Raw genomic sequence first — 20,380 nt, 5'->3', positions numbered from 1 at the left:
GTTCAAAAGCATCAATTCTTCAGCACTCAGCTTTCTTATAGTCCAACTCTCACATCCATACATGACCACTGGAAAAACCAGAGCCTTGACTAGATGGACCTTTGTTGGCAATGTCTCTGCTTTTTAATATCCTGTCTAGGTTGGTCATAGCTTTTCTTCCAAGGAACAAGAGTCTTTGAATTTCATGGCTGCAGTCACCATCTGCAGTGAGTTTGAAGCTCCCCCCTCCAAATAAAATGTCGCTGTTTCCATTGTTTCCTCAAAACTAGTTCTTCTGAAGTATCTTGCTTTCATTAGTGACACCAGCATTGTTCCAACCACTCAGTACAGAAACTGCAGCCCCACGTTGGCCTTGTCTTGTTTCCCTGCCACAAGACTCATTACTGAGGCACACTGGTTTCCTCCTCCTGTGTTTCTCACACCCAGCCTCTTTCTGTATTAATGTCTCCTCTGCATTCCCAGCACTTTATATTTGGCTCCACTGATACTCATTACAACGTAGTATATGGACCATCTCTATGTATATGTGTCTACTCAGCTGTACTTCTAAGTCCATTAAAGCTAGGAACTGTGCCCTTATACCTGTGTGTTTGTCCTCAGACCCAGGATAGCATCTGGTACCCAGTGGGCATTCAGAACACTTGCTGAACAAACCCAAGGGGAGCACCACCTACTGGAGGCATCACTTCTGTTACAACAGCCTGCATCCTTGTCATAGCTCTGAATGGCTGCTGTGGTCTCCTAGCCATGTTATTCTTTATCAGTGCCACTTTGCTGCCAGGCTGTTCTCAATTCTTCTATTTAAAAAGCATTAATGTCTTCTTAGTGCTCATGAATTATTTTTAAAAAAATTTTTTTAAAAGCAAAATCAAATTTTATTCTGGCAGTTACTATCAATTACAGTGTTCCATGCTGCTGCTAAGTCACTTTAGTTGAGTCCAACTCTGTGCAACCCCATAGACAGCAGCCCACCAGGCTCCCCATCCCTGGGATTCTCCAGGCAAGAACACTGGAGTGGGTTGCCATTTCCTTCTCCAATGCATGAAAGTGAAAAGTGAAAGTGAAGTTGCTCAGTCATGTCCGACTCTGTGTGACCCCATGGACAGCAGCCCACCAGGCTCCTCTGTCCCTGGGATTCTCCAGAAAAGAATACTGGAGTGGGTTGCCATTTCCTTCCCCAATGCATGCACGCATGCTAAGTTGCTTCAGTCGTGTCCGACTCTGTGCGACCCTATGGACAGCAACCCATCAGGGTCCTCTGTCTACGGGATTCTCTAGGCAAGAATACCAGAGTGGGTTGCCATTTCCTTCTCCAACAGTGTTCCATAAGGAATCTATATAACCTCCATTTCCCCTAACTGACCCAGCTTCTACTCTTTATGTTGTTTTCTAGAAAATATCCCCCTTTCTTAATCTCTGCATGTTTCTAAGATCATCTTTGACTGTCATGACTTCCATACATCTCTAAGCCCATCCATACCCATCCAAAGGAGTCTTACTTTATTTGGAATCCCATAGCACTGCTTGGCTTTCTGCTATTGGAACTGTCTGTATTCCCATACCCTTAGCCACTGCCATATACACTCCTGGGGTACAGAGACTGTCGTCTAATACATCTTTGTGGATAGCAGAGCAAGAAATGCTCAATGTATAATTTCTAGTGCCAGAAGGTATCCAAACAACTAATGGGAACAACTTGGTTTCAATTGTGTAAAAGTTAACTTAGACCCACTCAACTACAGCTACATACAGCTATTAAATCATGACAGTGCTTACTGTATGTATAAAGCTATGCTCGTATGTTCACAGTAGCAGGGTCAGTTTTTTTTTTATCTAGTTTCTTCTTCTTTTTTTTTTTTTTTTTTACTTATTTTAGTCACTAAGGTAATACTTAGCTGAAGTGGTACAAAATCAGATTTATAAATTTCACTGATTCCACTTCAACATGCCAAACAAATTGTTTGTTTTCATTAATGTGGTAGTGATGTTGGTTATTTTAAAACATAGTTTTATGATTATTAAGGTAAGATTTTTTTCATTTTAAAAACTTAGAAAACACATAAAAATAGTAATACAAAATCTACATGTACTACATAAAGAAAACTACCATTAACATTAAATTTATCCCTTACCACTACTTTTCTATACCTAAAAATTTAGTTTAAAAAAAAAATCCAGATCAATACTATTTGAACATGTATTTTATTTTTTAAATAATTTCCCTAAGTTGTCACATATTTATATCCATCATTTTAATGACTGGACAACATGTATCATAATTTGCTTATCATCACCTTATTCATTTTTCCACTCTGATTTTTTTTCTCTCTGAGCTTAAGTTTAACCTATGTTTGGCACAAGAGTACTGTGAAGAAATCAGTTACTTTTCCTATTATGTCTCTCATTTCTGTGTGTTTGAATTTTAATGGCATATACTCCTTTTGGACGTGCTCATTGGAGAAGTAAAACTTATCAACCCTCTTTCCAAGAGGTGAAGAAAAATTTGAAGATGAAATCATTAAAAACTGGGGAAGTATTACTATAAGGACCCCAAACTACATCAATGGAGGCTAGCACAGATTCATGCTGTTCTTCTGATTTATTATATGAGGGATATATTTGGTAAAGGAAAATCAGTTACTTCTATAGCTAGTGAATTATTCTCAGAGTAAGACTAAAACTGAAATGGTGATAACAAAACACAAAAAGGGAGGGGAAAGAGCAGAATTCACACATTTTTCCCCCTATATTCTCTAATTATATTGTGTTGACTTATGTAATGAATGTTATTAAATTAACACCACCTGTAAGAACAAAGCTTCTGTTACAAAAGGCTCACTGGCCAGAGGAGCTTGGTGACTGCACGGTTGCCTTGGTTTCAGCGTTTAAGGGGAACTTGGTGCACTGGCATTTCTCCAGCTACTGTGTGCACTCAAGTGTCCACAGGGGGACGTAGGGCCAGCGACGTGGACAAGTGCACGTATGAAAAGAGGCGGGAAGGGTCCCTCTCTCTCCCAGAGAAGACCGAAAGAAGGCCAGGCCCAAGTGGGCAAGGGATGAAATCTGCATCCTGGAAGATAGTTCTTCTTCTCTTTTCTTCCCGTAACAGAGTTGGTGGAAACAAAGTAAGCCACCAGGGTGGATTCTCTGTTATCTTTATCAACTTTACAAGAATCTTATTATTTGAAGAAGTTTGGAAACATTTTTAATGTTGCTGCAATCCTACATCACATAACTGGCTACTTACTGGTTGGTAAAACAGACAATAAATAAACTCAAGAGATGAGCTTAAAATTCCACCCCCAGCGTTATGTAACAAAGGAATCTTATTTATTCTTTACCCTCTGGTGGCAGGCTATAGTCAATCTCATCTCATTCTATTCAATAGGCTGATACTGCACTGCCATTCGGCACATTATTAAAGTCAAGTCCATGCTATGACTCTAAAACTGCTCTAAAATGTCTTAAAAAAAAAAAAAAAAGGCTTGTTTTCCAAGCAAGGTACTGTTTACAGATACACAGACACTGTGAGATAAATACATATTCTTGTAAAACATTAAACCTGTGATAATTTTGCTAAACAGCAATAGATAGATAAAAAGAAAGTGAAGTCCAAGGAAACCCTGTATTCTGCTTTATACAGGGTACTCATTTTCACAGAAATTTATATTCAGTACAATCTAAAAGCTTGGTAGAGACTCCTGAGCAATGTAACACAGAGGCAGACTTTCTCAGGAATTGATTCTCATGCATCCTAACTTCTGGCAGAATTTTGAGGACTCAGACTTGAAATTGCCAGCAGATCACAAATCTAAAGAATACTTAGGTTTAAACATAAATGAGAAAGCACTGCTAGGATGTGGCTTGAGTAGTGTGAATGGAAAACCTCAGAAAGTATATATGATTACATCATTTTATTCCAGGATTGGTCATAATTTTTTTCATTTAAAATTATAATTACTGTAAATGAGATCTTGCCCTCCTGAAAAATACAGGCTGGCAAAAATATTAGATTTGAAAAAAATTTAATGAAACTAATGTTAAGAGCATCATTTATCAAAAATACTAATATACTGATGTATTTCTAGCCTCTACTTGTGGATTCTGAACTGTGTATTTTATTCCCTCAACTCAGTATTATATTTAGCAGTAAAATATAAGAAAATTCAATACCTAGAACACATGTATTAACTTGCCTAAACCATCATCTTTGTAGTATTTGATTCCCAAGGGCCAAGGAAGATGGGTGAACACTCTGCATGCTCCTACTTCAAGATCCTGAGATACTCTTTCTCAAAGGCAAATACACTTAAACAACAGTCTTTATTTTTATAGCTGTTTACCTAGTCACCATTTCTTTCTCTTTGTTTGATGCATGTCCTCCAGAACAGAGAGGTCTGCTTGCTGCAGATAAGAAGTATAAACGGTGGTTTTTGAAATACTGATCAATTAAAGGAAGAACGACCTGAAAGAAAGGAAAAGAAAACAGATCTACACAGTGGAATCTTTTGGGGGACCAATGCATGCTGAGTCTTCGGTGCAGCCAGAGCTCTGTTCACATGCAATGAGTCCCCAACATTCACAGCCATGCCAGTCAGCACCATTCAGATTATCCCTCTCTGCTCTCTCCAGTCCTTGCATGTGTGTGTGTGGAGGGGGGACGCAGGGGTAGGGCGGGGTGGGGTGTCATTTTGAAAAACACACTGAATTTTCAGTGTTTGAAATTAGTCTCAATACTTTCTCTAAATGAAATAGTCTTAACATTTTCACACACTGCAGTTCTGTGCCCAAAAGATTCAAAGGCAATCAAGGATGACCTTCTATGGGATCTCTACTATGTCTGAGGACTGTATCTGACATGCTATAATTTCATGTGTCCCAGTGACCACTTTGTATGGTAGGTGTTATCAACTCTGTTTTTGAGGCTGAAGATGGAGATGAAGATAAATTGAGATGAAGACAGTGAATGATTTACTCAGCCACACCGCCACTTACCGATTTACAAAGTTCTTCATGCCTGGCCTTGATCAAAGCCTACCTCTCAATTCTGCACTCTAATCCTGCTGGCCTTTGTCCAATCCCCTCCTCCCCCATTCACAGGCTGTATACATGCCACGCCCTCTGTCTGAAATGACCTTCCCACACCCGGAGTCACTCCACCCCTCCCACAGGCCTCAGGGCAGTAGCACTGCACCAGGTAAGCCTTTGCTGGCCTATCAACAACACAAACTCCCCACATCCTCTGGTCCTCTAACATCATTTGCAATTTTATATTTTATTTGCATGATTTTGGATTAGTCTGTCTCCCTAAGAGTCTATAAGGTGCATGAGAGATAAAAACATTTCGGGAATTGTTTAAACCCCTCTCTTGACCTCTATGACTCCTGCTTGCTCTGTTTCATTTATCACTGATTTACTTGTGCCTAGGACTTTGCTGCAAGCCTGCAGCAAGCACTAGATATATATTCACTGAATAAATAAATGAAAAAGGTGATGATAATAATAGGCATTATCAGTATTTAGCCTCTAGTCTAAATCTAGTTTTTTCCTACATGGTATATTTTAAATAATATATTCATTATTTTTTAATAATAGGAATACACAAGTTTCCAGTGATCTGCCTAAAAAGTTGTGACTTTGCCTGAACTTAGTGACTGACATATAGTAGGTGCTGAGTAAATATGTGAATGAATGAATCACAGAGTAAGTAGAAATTAAGCCTCTTTAGGCATCCGCAAACAAAATCACTAGGAGTGCTGAGCACGCTGGCAATGGTATACAAGAATGTATTCTAAATGCATCATTAGAGGTCATGAATACATCATTTCTTGATCACTGGTTATCAAGGAGGATTACACCCTAGGAGAATAGATACCTAGCAATGTGCAGCCTAAGACAAACTTCAGATGACTGATACAGACTTTGGGTGCTATACTGAATGGAAAGAACAGACAAGAGAAATTTCCCTTATAATAAAGAATACAATTCTGAAAACATAATAGAAGCCAAATATTAATCAATCAAAATAACATGCCATTTTACAAATGACCACATACAAGTACTTTGAAAGGAACCTGACAGAAATAATCAGGTCTTCAGGTTAACTAAAACATGTTGTAAACAGGAAAGCTTCCCAAGGGAACTCTGTCTTTGTGACACTGAATCTACATCCTTGTAGGCTAATGCATGACACAGACCAGACACACAGTAAATACTGAGTAAGTGAATGGACCCAACGTGGAGACTCTGCAACTCTTCATCTCTTTCCTGTACTGGCTGAAAGGGAGTCAGGAATGTTTCAGACACAAAGCAAAGTTTTGCTGAATTCACAGTAAGTGGAATAAATAAAAATGATAGGCTATACTCTAACTCTGAACAACTGATCCTGTCTGAGCTTCAGTTTTCCTTTTCTGAGTAGGACTCGGGCTTTACAATAAAGATTCTATAAGTTATAACATAATCATTAAAAATTAACTCAGGCTTTTCCTCTTTAATGAAGAAATATGCATCTAACATTTTAAAGTCAGATCAATATTCAAATGTTAGGAAGTAGCTATTTCTCTTTTACGTCATATGATGAAGCCAGAAAAAGAGAACCTTGAGTCCAACTTCATAGAGAACAAAATCATTTGAGGAATACCGTATGGAGAGCAGAACAAGTTATTTTAAGTATGACCAAGGATGCTGGGAGCAAATTTATCCCACATGATTCATGCAGTTATTTTCGTGCCACAGAATATTTACTTAGAAGAGAATTCATATTTGTAGACAAGTGCATTCTGCAAAGAGGCAACTATCTAAAGAATATATTTGGTAAACAAACATATTGAAGGAAAAACAAGACAGATTGTATACTGTACTTTAGCAAAGAACTTGATTTCTTGTTCATAAGGGAAATGTTCTCCTTTGCTTCTGCTGCCACCATCTGTAGACATGAAGAGTTTTTTAGGTACATGTTGCACTTCAAACACTGCAAAATATTCACCCAAAACGCAAAGTTTAGAACACACTGCTAAATGTGTTACCCTCCTAAACTGAACACAAAGAGAGAAAGGTTAACCTCAGCAGTGTCATTAATGGAAAAAAAAAAAAAGATGAAAAATGTACCCAAGTCAAAATAAAAAGGCTTTTGAGACAGCCCACACATGTGGTTACAATCACAAACTTCTGATATAACTCTGAGATCTTATTAACATGTACTGAGAAAACTGGAATAAAGTAAAAAGTCCACATTTTAGCAGTAAAATCCCACATTTTCTTTCAGTGAGAAAGAAGCTCACAGGGGTAAGAAAAGTGAGTAGAAAGTAAGTGAACAAAACCCTTTAGATTTTAACACTAGTCTCCAATAAAGATAGTTACTTCTTGGTGTGACAAAGCTAAAGCTATTAATATTAATATACCAATGGAAAAATTGCAGGAAGCCAGTGCCTGTGATGAGGGGGAGGACTACAGTTATAATACTAGGTTGGAAAATTAACATTCTGCTAAAGAACAAAGAAGTTCACCAAGGTCAAAAGATAACCTCCGTAAGCAAAGCAAAAGTCCCCAAAGTTTCCCCATGGTATAGAAAATGAGTTCAAGGTTAAGAACTGATTAACCTAATGCATTTAGCTTAAAAGGTGGCCTTTCCTCATTCCCTCATGCATACAGAAGAGATTTCATGCGTACTGAAGAGGTAGTAATAAACTATAATAATCATGATGATATGCAGAACAGATTGGAGAGCTAAGAATTTCAGAACTGGATATAAGGATTTACTAAAATTTGTAAGCAGAGCTTCCATATTTTATAAGAATCAAACTGACTTTTCCTTGAAAAAGTTCTTTTGCAAACAGACATAAAAACAATTGGAAATAGGCTTTTAAATTGTTAAAGATACATATTTGGCGTAAGTTTTAGATAACCTAGGTAATATTTTGTAAAATGAGACAACGATCTTCCCGTGAATAGGTAAAAGAAAATTATGTATTTTTAACATTTAAGAATTTCATTTTTTAAATCAACTTGGCACTAAATCTCTCTCAAACATTTGCAGAATGGTTGGATCTGCCTAAGGGGCTTCTCAAATAAATGTTATTCAGACAGAATGTTGTACCTATCTAAATCTTACCATATTTCAAAGCATTAAATAGGAAATAGTTTTCCATTAATTATACATTTTAATAAAAATGCCTACGCAGAAACTGTGAAAAGATTTGGAGGGAGTACGATCTATGACACAAAAATTAGAAAAGGCACACGCATATTCTTATCGGCACCATGAGTCTATGTTTAAGAATGGCTTTATTAATGATGTGTTGCAAAGGCGATAAAGTGAAAAATCAAAGGAGGTATAAAAATTTGGGATTTTTAGTAATGGTGGAAAAGGAAAATAAATGACTGTACAGATAATCTCAGCTCTGTCTGATCCTCTAACAGCGTTCTTATACATAACTTGCTTTGCAGTTACCTGAAAAACGAATGACTAACATCAGCAATTATAAACAAACAAAAAAACAAACAACTAATTTTGTTGGGCTCTATACTAATCTGACCTTGTTTCTCCCCAGAATTCTGTTTATAAGACCTTCTCCAATAGAAAAAAAGAAATGTGTGAAGTAGGTGAACTTGCCTTGTAGTAAGCTTCTCACCACTGCTTATACAGAAACACTATCCTAGGATGTTTCATCAGAAACTTGAATATAGCATGATTAAAGTCTAAACAAATTTCATCCTTCAAAGTTCTGTTTCTGTTATCCATAGGGAGGCAAAACAAAAGTTTGCTTTTCTTTTTCCCTTCTCCAAAAGATCACTCTTTTTTCCCCTCTTCCCCTTTCTCTGATCAAAAAGAAGGCTGGATGCCAGAATTGCTGTTCATTCATATACTCTTAAATGTGGATTAGAAATGTCAACATTTAAGTTTGTGCATAAAAGCTTCAAAAATTCACCATGGCCTCATACTTGTTCTTTGGTGAAGTATCATTGAGAGTAATTTGGCTGTTAGTCAGGATGACTACCATATTTTTAAAAAATACTGATGGATGACATACAAAGAGACTACACATTATGGATTAGTTTATATAATTGGTCTTTATGAAAAAGTTGGTTAAGAGGTCAAAAATATAGCATTTGTACCGTAGATAAGGAGGCAGGTTGAAAGACAGGAAGGTTCTCTAAGAGACTGATGCTCAAACTGAATATCTCTAATCACATGTGGGATCCGTGGACCCAGGAACAAGAAAATATCAGGGGTCAAATTTCTGTAAACTTTAATCTGATGCTGTGCTGAAAACTAAGCATAAACCCTAAGATAACAGCAGCAAAAAGAGCCCCTGGTTAGGAGGGATCTTTTGCTGATGTATTGCTATGAGACCTAGGACTATGGACCCCAAGGAAAGGGGATGAAAACCGAAAGAATGTGGGTTAAAAAAATAAAATAAATAAAAACAGAAATACAACCTTAAAAGTGGAAAAGTGGAAAAGAAAATAAGATGACCACCAGCAGAGCACACAGTTTTTCAAAAAGGACAAAACTCTACTCTTAATACCTAATACCAACCAGTAGCTGGTAGGGGATCTGACACCAGGGTAAGTCATTAACAACTTGAATTTTAATTCAGCAATGCTGAGGACAAACACACGTAAGAGAAGTGAGAGGAGGCTGTCTTGATGATTTGATCCAAATCTACGATTTAGATTAAGGAGTTCTTTTTATATTTAAATGTCACTGAGCCAGATGGGGAAGAGGTCTTTCCTTTCACCCTAAGGGGATACTAAAGTATTCCACATTGCTGATACTCTAGTATAAATGTGTGTTCCTGCAAAGGCTAAACTTGAGGGCTTTCCATTGTCTAGAAATTTGGAGAATCCATAGAGTTTTAGTTCCTTTTTTTAAAAGAGCAGAGCAGTTAATTTCATAAGGAAGGATTTAACTGTACCTTAAAATTTGATGTCCATCCAATGTATCTTTCAAAATGAAAAATCAATGCCAATATACATTTTAAGGAGAAAAGAATTGCATGTTAGAATTTTTTTAAAGTTCTCAAAATTTACCCATCCTTAAAAAAATGAGTTTTCCTATTGACTTTTAGACTCAAGTTAGTATTAGGATGGATATAAAAATGTTCACACCATCAGGGAACAGACCATAAGCATCCCAGTGGTCTATGCTGTTCTATATACTGATGTTGTAAATAACAAACATAACAAAAACTGGGCTGTTAGTAACAGGACCATGGTACCTACCAAACTCCAGGATATACTGATGGGCCTCATCTACATAGCGAATGAGTTGCTGAAGGAAACTATAGGCAAATCGTTTCTCAATAGAAGGTGTGTCCAGTTCCAGGTCTTTGAACCCTCTAGGATGGCAAAAACAAAAAATGGAAACCAACATCTAAAAAGACTATTAGAAGGCAAGGTAAAAACAAAATATATTTTGTTAAATATCTACATACAGAGAGGTATCTTAACATTTTACATATAGCAATATATACATTTATACACAGATATAGACACATTTGCAAGGTTAGTTAGTATTTTATAGCTAAAAATAAATTATAAAAAATACTTTGCATCTGATAAGAAGCTGTACTTAATAAATATTACTACACAATAAAATCTTGCAATTAAAAATACAGAGTGTCATTTCTGCCTAGAGATTTTGCCTAAATGATGAATGGGGACTTAACATAAAAAGTGTAGGGAACTCAATTATATGGCAGCTAAGGGCATTAACGTTTCCAACATGTATATTTTGAACACACTAAATAGTAGCTCTGACATTTAAAGAGGCCACAGAGCTCATTTTCAGCATTAAATCTGACAGGGCTGTTTGAATCTTCAGTCTTATAACAAGAATGTGTAACTGGAGTAGGTGTGCTTTTACCTGGACACAGCATAGCCATTGATCTGCAGGAACTTGAGGATGTCCTGTGCTTTTTCCCTATCCTTGGCTTTCTCTTTGGCCGTCAGCGTATCATAAGGTACCAGCAGGGGATGGTTTCCACCTCCTAAGATGTCGAGAATACAGCATAGTATTTAGAAAATAATCTGAAATGAGACATGGGTGAATTTGGGCTTCCCTAGTAGTTGAGATGTAAAGAATCTGCCTGCAATTCAGGAGACCCAGGTTCAATCCCTAGGCTGGGAAGAATCCCCTAGAGAAGGGAATGGCTACCCACTCCAGTTCTCTTGGCTGAAAAAGGACAAGAGGAGCCTGGCAGGCTACAGTCCACAGGGTTGCAAAGAGTCAGACATAACTGAGCGACTAACACTTTCACTACTTTCACAACAGAATTTTCACTTTCACTATAGAATTCCTGGTATCCTCTAATTATACATAGGATACATAGGACTCATCCAAGAATCTTTCCTCTTTAGTGCCTTTAATGCTCCAATTAATTTAGGAAACCTGTTCAAGAAAGACTATGCATATGCCTTCTCAGACGCAATTAAAACGAACATAAAGACAACTGTAGTATCAAGTGCCAAAGACATCTACAGTCACACAAGGAAGAAAAAGAGGCCGTGCTTTCCTTCCTACTCAAATGAACTCTGGATGCAGAGTGTACTACGCACTAAAATTTGCACAGCTGGATCCAGTAAAATTACAAGGCAGGTTTCAAGCAAAATGCTTCATTTTCTCATGCACAGAGAAAAGAGAAACAATTGTCCTAAATATGTAATTTTCACTATGCCTCCCAGATCAGAAAGTACTTTATTGTCTTTGTTGTTGTTTAGTCACAAAGTCTGACTCTTTTGTGCCCCATGGACTACAGCCCTCCAGGCTCCACTGTCTATGGAATTCTCCAGGCAAGAATACTGGAGTGGGTTGCCATTTCCTTCTTCAGGGGATCTTCCTGGTCCAGGGATCAAACCTGGGTCTTCTTCATTGCAGGCAGAGTCTGCCACTGAGCCACACGGAGCCTACTTTGCAGTCATATTTCTAAACACACAAAACTCAGATTGTTAAGGTACAAGTTCATTGCTGTTAATTATCTAATAGAAGTAGCATATGTAATTGATTCACTTAGAATTCTGGCAGGAATCTAAGTTTCTAGCATTCCTCTTCAGATAAATACTAAAATTATTCTTTTAGATTTAAAAATTCTGGGAAGCATTTAAATTTTAAAAATCCTGACCAAGAGAAAACCATTTATAAAATTATAAATTTTGTAAAAACATTTGCAAAAATTATAAAAATTTCAAAAGATCATATCCAGATGTAAAGATCCGGTACAAGGAGCACTATTAAAGTAGCAGCAAAAAGAATAGCTTGGTATGCCCCAGATTAAAAGTTTACCAAACACATAAAGGAATATATTTCATGTGGGATGCTGAAATTCCTTGAAATATCACTGCTAAGGAAACTCCAGAATAAAAATAACTGAAATGACTATTTTGTTTGAATTACAATGAAACATAAAGCCTATGAAGAGTCCAATGGGGTAAGTCAGGAGTTCCAGAACAATCAAAAATGTTGAATTGGCCCTCAAAAAAGAAATAAGCAAACAAAAGGACAAAGGAAAATATGCCATGCTCTCCTAGAGCTTGCTTGGACTGAGAGTGCCATCTAGAGAAATGTAATCACACAATGAACCTTCTGACCATTAGGTGACACTATGTGATCGCAAATGCAAGGGGCAGTCAGGTGCTGATATGAAGCATATTAAGCATATTAAGAAGCCATCAGTTATTTTACAGTCTGATACAATTATAACTGTCAATAGACTACAACTGTCATATGATAATACTAATAAACATTTTGGGACCAGCAAGAAGGATATGGAATAAATTAGTAAGCCCGCTGAGAACAAATCTGACTTTTAGCATATTTTATGAAAAAAATTATAAAGCAAATATTTAATTTAATCACCCTGCAGTTATGACCTATTTTTGAATCTAGTTCTTTATTCCTAGGGAAACTGACAACTTAATTTGTAATCCCCGATGATTTAGGGATCAGACAGTAACAGATCATTTTGGGAAAGGTAGGGGGAAGGGAGAAAGAGAAAGAGAGAGACAGAGACAGGGAAAAAGAGAAAAAACTTAAATTTTAAAAATTCTAAGGACACAAAGGGATTCCATTGCAGCTCAATTGGTAAAGAATCTGCCTACAATGCAGGAGTCTGGGGTTCAATCCCTGGGTCAGAAAGATCCCCGGGAGAGGGAAATGGCAACCCACTCTAGTATTCTTGCCTGGAGAATCCCATGGAAAGAGGAGCCTGGTGGGCTGCAGTCCATGGGGTTGCAAGAGTCGGACACAACTTAGCAACTAAACCACCACCAAGGACACAAAGAACCTTTGGCCTTAGATATGGCAGATACTTTAAAGTCAGCCAGCAGACTTGAAATTATGTCCTTTGCTGTGCCACTCAGCTAAAGGGAGTGGACTATCTTGATCTGGCCCATTTATAACAGATACTGTATGGAAGGGAAGTAAAGAAACTAGCTACACTTGAGAGGTGAATAGATGTTTAGTAATTTCTAGGACTCTGCCTCAAACATACAGCACCGGCCGAGTGCATTCATTCATGCTAAAGGGTCAAAACTGCTTGATACCTCTGATTTTCTTGACTTCATGACAGATCATCAGAGCCCAAAATACGTGTTAGTAGGAAACAAAGAATAAAAAGGAATGCCAGCTGTTTCCATTTTTCACTAATTGGGGAGCATAGATAAAATTTCTTGGACTTTCACTCCTTTATTCTGTTCATGATATACTCCTTAAACTGCCTGATTTCCCCAAACTCTGCTAGATTCTTCAAGGAGGTTGGGAAAGCACTAAGGAACAGACAACCTGGGAGAGTGGAAGAGGAAACTTTCTCCAGATTTCTCTAAAGTGGATTCGTCTTCTGTGCATAGATGTAGGGATGATAAAAAGGGCCCTGGATGGGGCCGAAAGAAAAGTAGACGGCTTCAACACTGATTTTCCTAATTGCCCCGGTGTCTGAAAGACTAAAGGGGTATTTCAAGTTGTTTCCTTATTATCTCTCTCTCAATCATACACACACATACACACACACACACACACTCACTTTAAAGAAATCTGGAGAATCCACTTTAGAGACCTCATGGACTATATAGTCCATGGAATTCTCCAGGACAGAATACTGGAGTGGGTAGCCTTTCCCTTCTCCAGGGAATCTTCCCAACGCAGGGACTGAACCCAGGTCTTCCACAAAGAATCTGAGGGCAGAATCTTTACCAGCTGAGCCACAAGGGAAGCCCAGCTATCTATTTTACATATGATCTGATTAATTACTTTTAATCATAATCAAACCATAGTGATGGAAACATACTTAGAATAGAATAAATTTATCCTTTAATTTGCTCATGGAACAAATACTAACTTTGTTAACTAGTTATGTGGACAATGCCCCTACAAGAACTTTACTAAGTGAAAATACTGTGACTCTGTGACTCTGCTCTCCATCCATCCTTCTATCTATTCATACATCAGTCAACCAAAGAGCTGATCATTCATTTTTACAAACATTTATAAGATGTTTCTAGAAAAATAGGCCTAGCCCTAAGCCAAATTCTGGAAGAGGCAATTTTGGTATATGAAATTCTCTCTGTTCATTCCTATGACCAATTCTAATTTGTGTGATTCTGTTTCCCAGTGCTTAGTACCCGGTACTATCCTCCAATGAAATCTATTCCTTTCTTTATGAAATATTCTCACTCTTCAAAATGATCTTCCTCCATACTTTTTCCTAGAGCTTCCTGGTATCCAGAACTACACAATAAGGATGACAAAAATCATAAAAGTTACAGCCCTGAGCTTGAATTACATTTTCATTGGGGAAAAGAAATGCACATAGAAGATAATAAGAGAACACACACAAATATAAACAACATGTGTATAATCTAATGCTGAATAAATAACAATGAAAGAGATGATCAGTACAAGATGCATGTAACTGAACAAAAGATTTATGCAAATATTACATACTTATTTTCAGAAATATAATTTTCTTAATAAATTAAGAAAAGATTTTAGAAATGACTAAGGGAATGTTAGGTCATTTTAGTATTCAACAAAAACAGCAGGAAAGGGCAAGCAAAAGCATGTAAGAGACAGTATACAACTGGACTGAAGTAAACAACGAGGCTGAGGACAGGAGACACAATGAAATAAGAGAAACATTTAGGCCAAGGGTGGAAGTCATTCAAGGAGGTCTAATTAATTAAAAGGATGAGAAATAAAGATATCTACGGGCTAAGATGAGCAAGAGAGACCATTTGATGGGCCATCAAAATTCTGGGACATGAGGAACTATATACTAGCAATAAGGAAATCAGGGAATAGCATTTCTACCTTGAAACTATTATAACTATATTTGAACCATTCTAATAAACTAAAGATATAATGAGCTCTTGTGTCAAAAAGACTACTTTATCCTTATCGTGTGTTCATGGACTCAACCTCTGGTCATTTTTTAATAAGGATTTTTAAAAATATTACCTTTGGCCTCTAGTTCCAGTTTCTTTTTCTTTGCCCATATATTATGGTAGTTTTCAGCCATCATTTCTGCCATAGCCTTAAACAAACAAAATATTTTGCAACTAAGTTACACTTTTAAAAGATACTAGAAAAAGATAATTTTGGTTTCCAATATGTAATATCAAACATGCTTTAAATGAATAAATTATAGTGTTAGTGCTAAAATATATCTAAAAGAAAATTATTTATAATTTCTTATTTATAACCTGAAATTTCAAAGGTTTCTAATGATCTGTGAAATTATAAAGTAGTAAATAGCCAGAGATGAATCGATGGGAAAGGTTATTGTTCTTTGAAATGTTTAAAGACACGTGTTTTATTAATTTAATAATGAAACCTCAAACTAGCTATGGACTTTAAAAATATGTCTGTTTACAAGTTCTTATTTCAATTTCTAAAGCTTTCCAAGATGATTAAACCTTACTGAATAAACGGTGAACACTGGGAACATCCAATGAACAGACTGAATAAATGTTTGTCCCAAACTAGGTGAGAGACCTCGGGGGCTCATTAACTTTTTCTGTGGCCTTTGGACTTTGACAAGATTACCTCTAAGATTCCTTTCACTTAAGACAAGTTTACTATGTCATTTTAACACATTCATACCAGAAAATGACAAAAGGGAAGCCCAAGATTTAATAATCTTAGATTTTTATCTTTATATACTTACTTCTCTTGGAATGATACTAACAATGCCAATATCATTGTGTGATCATTATATTGACCTGTCAACTTATGCCCCGTGGTAACAAATTTTATCTTTTCACTCAAATCAGGCATTTCACAGTAGGCTCCTTATTGACAAAAGAGAACCATGGCAGGAGCAAGCAAAATGTTGTCAGTTTGGTTAAATAAACAACTTATGGAGAAGACTCTTGAGAGTCCCTTGGACTGCAAGGAGATCCAACCAGTCCATCCTAAAGGAGATCAGTCCTGGGGGTTCATTGGAAGGACTGATGTTGAAGCTGAAACTCCAATACTTTGGTCACCTGATGTGAAAAGCTGACTCATTGGAAAAGACCCTGATGCTGGGAAAGATTGAGGGCAGGAGGAGAAGGGGATGACAGAGGATGAGGATGGCATCACTGATTCAATGGACATGGGTTTGGATGGACTCCGGGAGTTGGTGATGGACAGGGAGGCCTAGCGTGCTGCAGTTCATGGGGTCCCAAAGAGTCAGACACGACTGAGCGACTGAACTGAACTGAACAGCAGTCTCCAACCTTTTTGGCACCGGGGACTGGTTTCATGGAAGAAATTTTTCCATAGACTCTGGGGGTTCAGGATGATTTAAGCTCAATACATTTACTGTGCACTTTATTTCTATTATTATTATATCAGCTCCACCTCTGATCATCAGGCATCAGATCTCACAGGATGGAGACCCCTGACTTATAACACATATTTTTTCATGAGTAATTAAAGTGATCTTTGAGTAGAGCATTATAAATTACTGATTTAGTTTCTTCTTCTATATAATTATATAATTATATTAGGGTTTTAAAAAATAGATATGATCTTTAAAGAAAATATATTATTTGGAGAAAACACCCTGAAAAAGTTCTATCAACTTTCACAGCATTAAAAGCTTAGAGTAAATAATCAATAAATTCCACGGACCTTCTCTATGATCAGTACATTCAATAATTCATGCTTTAAAATACATGCAGGAAACGCATGTATACTTTTTAAAAATCAAATTTGCGGAGTATTTTTAAGAGTACTTACGTGCAGATCTCTGGAGAGTGTGACATTGCTCATGTCAATGGCTCGTGGGCTGTACCCATGGGCGGCATCTACAGAAACCTAGATAATTTACAAAAAATAACACCTCATGAGAAAACTCAGTGGAGAGAGATTTAAGAGTTACTTTGAAAATGTAAGGCAAGTAAATTCTCAAATGTACCATCTCCTCAGATAAAATGGGCTAGTAGCTAAACAAGCTGATTTTGTAAATGTTATCTAGCAGATTAAATTATATTTGGGTGTCTGAGAATTATTTCTGGTTGAATAATACATCCCATCATCTTAGGGTCTGCCAATCCAGAGAGTTAATGCTCAGGATATGCACGATTCTGAAATATTACCCAAGTCAAAGGATAATTGATTTCTTGAGTTTCTTACAAATTCTTATCAGTTGTAGTGAAATTTACTTCTCCTCACACAAATACTAGCTAATCATAGGTCAGTATTTATAAATGTCTTTATAGGCCAAATAGCAAAGCCCCAGGAAAGCAACCATTCCAAAGGGGACGGTGACTGGGGATCATCTTTGGAAACCAAAATTGTGCCTAACACAAAATCTAAAATCAAAAGCATTATCTGCTCCTTGCTGGAGAATCCCAGGGACGGGGGAGCCTGGTGGGCTGCCATCTATGGGGTCGCACAGAGTTGGACACGACTGAAGTGACTTAGTAGTAGTAGTAGCTACCACCCCGCCCAGTACTAACCTCATTTTGCATCCATATCCAACCTGGTAGCCCAGCCCAGACCCATGGCAACCACCTCTGATTATTCCTCCTCAACTGCTATTATGGATCAGCCGCAAAATTCTCTCCCTCTACCACAAAAACATCTCTGCTATACAACCGCTTCCCTCCATATCCACTGTCTTTGCTCTAACTTAGATATTTAATGTTTTTGTTTTGTTTTGTGGGATGTATACAACCTCTTCTAAGGAGTTTCTTTCAGCCTTCTATCTCCCCCTTCTCTGACTCCTTCTCTACTCTGTTGTCAAAAATATACTTCCAAAATATTTACTGTGTTATTAAGCCTTTCCACAGCACAGTAAAAATCTGCGGGCCTGGACTAAGTCATATTTGTCTTAGTATTCCCAGAGTCTGGCACAGGCCATCTTTCATAAAATTAGGATTATAAAATGATTGCCAATCTCACAGATATTGAGATATAGCAATCACAAGTCTTACAACTAATAAAAAAGTATTAGACTCTCTGAAACTTTTGTTGAATAAATGAATAAAATACAGCTGATGTCGATAACGTTAGTTGTTCCTAAAATAAAATTCTCAGTATTTAATATCCTCTTAGACCATGTTGCTTATATAACTGAAATGTATATCCTCTTGGTTTTACATTGAATTATTGAGACTGATTTAAAGAATGCAAGTAGACATCTCTTTATTCAGAGAGAGATTCTTTGAAAAGTTTTCATCACCTGTTTCTTCTCTTTATATATGCAGAAATCAGAAGACTGGCCAATCTCTTCTATAATCTCAAGTTACCTGGAATATGTACCCTTTCAGAATTTAATTAACTCTAGTCTTCTTAGCAATAATAATAACAACAAATAACAATCACCATGTGAATGGCTATATGTAAAGCATATAGATTACCTCATTGAAGTTTTAGAACAACTTTGAAAAGGAGATATTGCTATTTGCCATTTTAAAATGAGAAAGTGATTCAAAATAATTAAATAATTTTAATGACCATCATGTGAATAGTAAACAGAAGAATCAAGGTTTTAAATTAATTATATCTGATTCCAAAGCACTTCTCAAATACCTTAAAACGGCCCCCAGTGTCCTGCCTGATTTGGCTCCTGAGACCTCTCCTCCCATCTTGTTGTTAGGCCCTAGCTCCAACTTTATTACATCCCTTGTTGTTTCTCACAAACGTCAGGCTACTCCCACACCTCAGAGCATGCGCATAATTCGTCACATTCTTCCCCTGGATATGTCTAACTCTCCCAGCTCTATTCAATTTGTCTTCTCCATGAAATCTATTCTGATAACACCATATAAAATTGCAACTTATCCCCACAGGTTATTCAGCTCCCTCCTCTACACGCACAATCTGCCTTTCCATGCTGGTTTCTCTTTCCATAATATTGATCATATTGTGATATAACATGTAATTTACTTAAATCTATTGTTTACTTTCCCCATAAGCAGGAAACTCCATGAGAGCAGAGGTGTTTGTCTATTTTGTTCAGGGAACTATCTGAAAAGCTTAGGAGAGTACATGGAACATAGAAGGTGCTCAGGAAATATCTACTGAAAGAATGAATGAATCATTCCTCTATCTTAGCCTATACTTTAGTTCAAAATAGGTAACAAAGCACAAGCTGGAATCAAGACTGCCGGGAGAAATATCAATAACCTCAGATATGCAGATGACACCACACTTATGGCAGAAAGCGAAGAACTAAAGAGCCTCTTCATGAAAGTGAAAGAGGAGAGTGAAACGTTTGCTTAAAACTCAACATTCAGAAAACTAAGATCACGGCATCCAGTCCCATCATTTCATGGCAAATAGATGGGTAAACAACGGAAACAGTGACAGACTTTATTTTCAGGGGCTCCAAACTCACTGCAGATGGTGACTGCAGCCATGAAATTCAAAGACACTTGCTCCTTGGAAGAAAAGTTATGACCAATCTAGATAGCATATTAAAAAGCAGAGACATTACTTTGCCAACAAAGGTCTGTCTAGTCAAAGCTATGGTTCTCCAATAGTCATGTATGGATGTGAGAGCTGGACTCTAAAGAAAGCTGAGCACTGAAGATTTGATGCTTTTGAACTGTGGTGCTGGAGAAGACTCTTGAGAGTCCCTTGGACTGCAAGGAGATCCAACCAGTCCATCCTAAAGGAGATCAGTCCTGAATATTCATTGGAAGGACTGATGGGTGCTGAAGCTAAAACTCTAATACCTTGACCACCTGATGTGAAGAACTGACTCACTTGCAAAGACCCTGATGCTGGGAAAGATTGAAGGCAGAAGGGGATGACAGAGGATGAGATGATTGGATGGCATCACCGATTCAATGGACACAAGTTTGAGTAAACTCCAGGGGTTGCTGATGGACAGGGAGGCCTGGCATGCTGCAATCCATGGGGTCACAAAGAGTCGGATACGACTGAGTGACT

General features: G+C 37.3%; 1 protein-coding gene across 13 annotated transcripts in view; it reads right to left on the bottom strand.

The window, feature by feature from the left end:
* Positions 1 to 20,380, bottom strand: part of RYR2 (ryanodine receptor 2) — an 810,976-nt gene that overhangs the window by 172,706 nt on the left and 617,890 nt on the right. For 8 of the 13 annotated variants that reach the window (XM_060406748.1, XM_060406743.1, XM_060406744.1 and 5 more), the window contains 6 exons: positions 17,219 to 17,296; positions 15,452 to 15,527; positions 10,868 to 10,991; positions 10,225 to 10,340; positions 6,861 to 6,970; positions 4,344 to 4,465 (listed from right to left, as the gene is read on the bottom strand). In XM_060406748.1, coding sequence (XP_060262731.1) covers positions 4,344 to 4,465; positions 6,861 to 6,970; positions 10,225 to 10,340; positions 10,868 to 10,991; positions 15,452 to 15,527; positions 17,219 to 17,296 — 626 coding nt within the window. The remainder of the gene's footprint in view (positions 1 to 4,343; positions 4,466 to 6,860; positions 6,971 to 10,224; positions 10,341 to 10,867; positions 10,992 to 15,451; positions 15,528 to 17,218; positions 17,297 to 20,380) is intronic. The other 5 variants (XM_060406755.1, XM_060406747.1, XM_060406752.1 and 2 more) reach the window with 1 other exon arrangement.

The sequence above is a fragment of the Ovis aries genome, chromosome 25 (assembly GCF_016772045.2).
Source record: "Ovis aries strain OAR_USU_Benz2616 breed Rambouillet chromosome 25, ARS-UI_Ramb_v3.0, whole genome shotgun sequence".
Lineage (NCBI taxonomy): Eukaryota > Metazoa > Chordata > Mammalia > Artiodactyla > Bovidae > Ovis > Ovis aries.
This window is presented reverse-complemented; position numbering and strand designations above follow the sequence as displayed.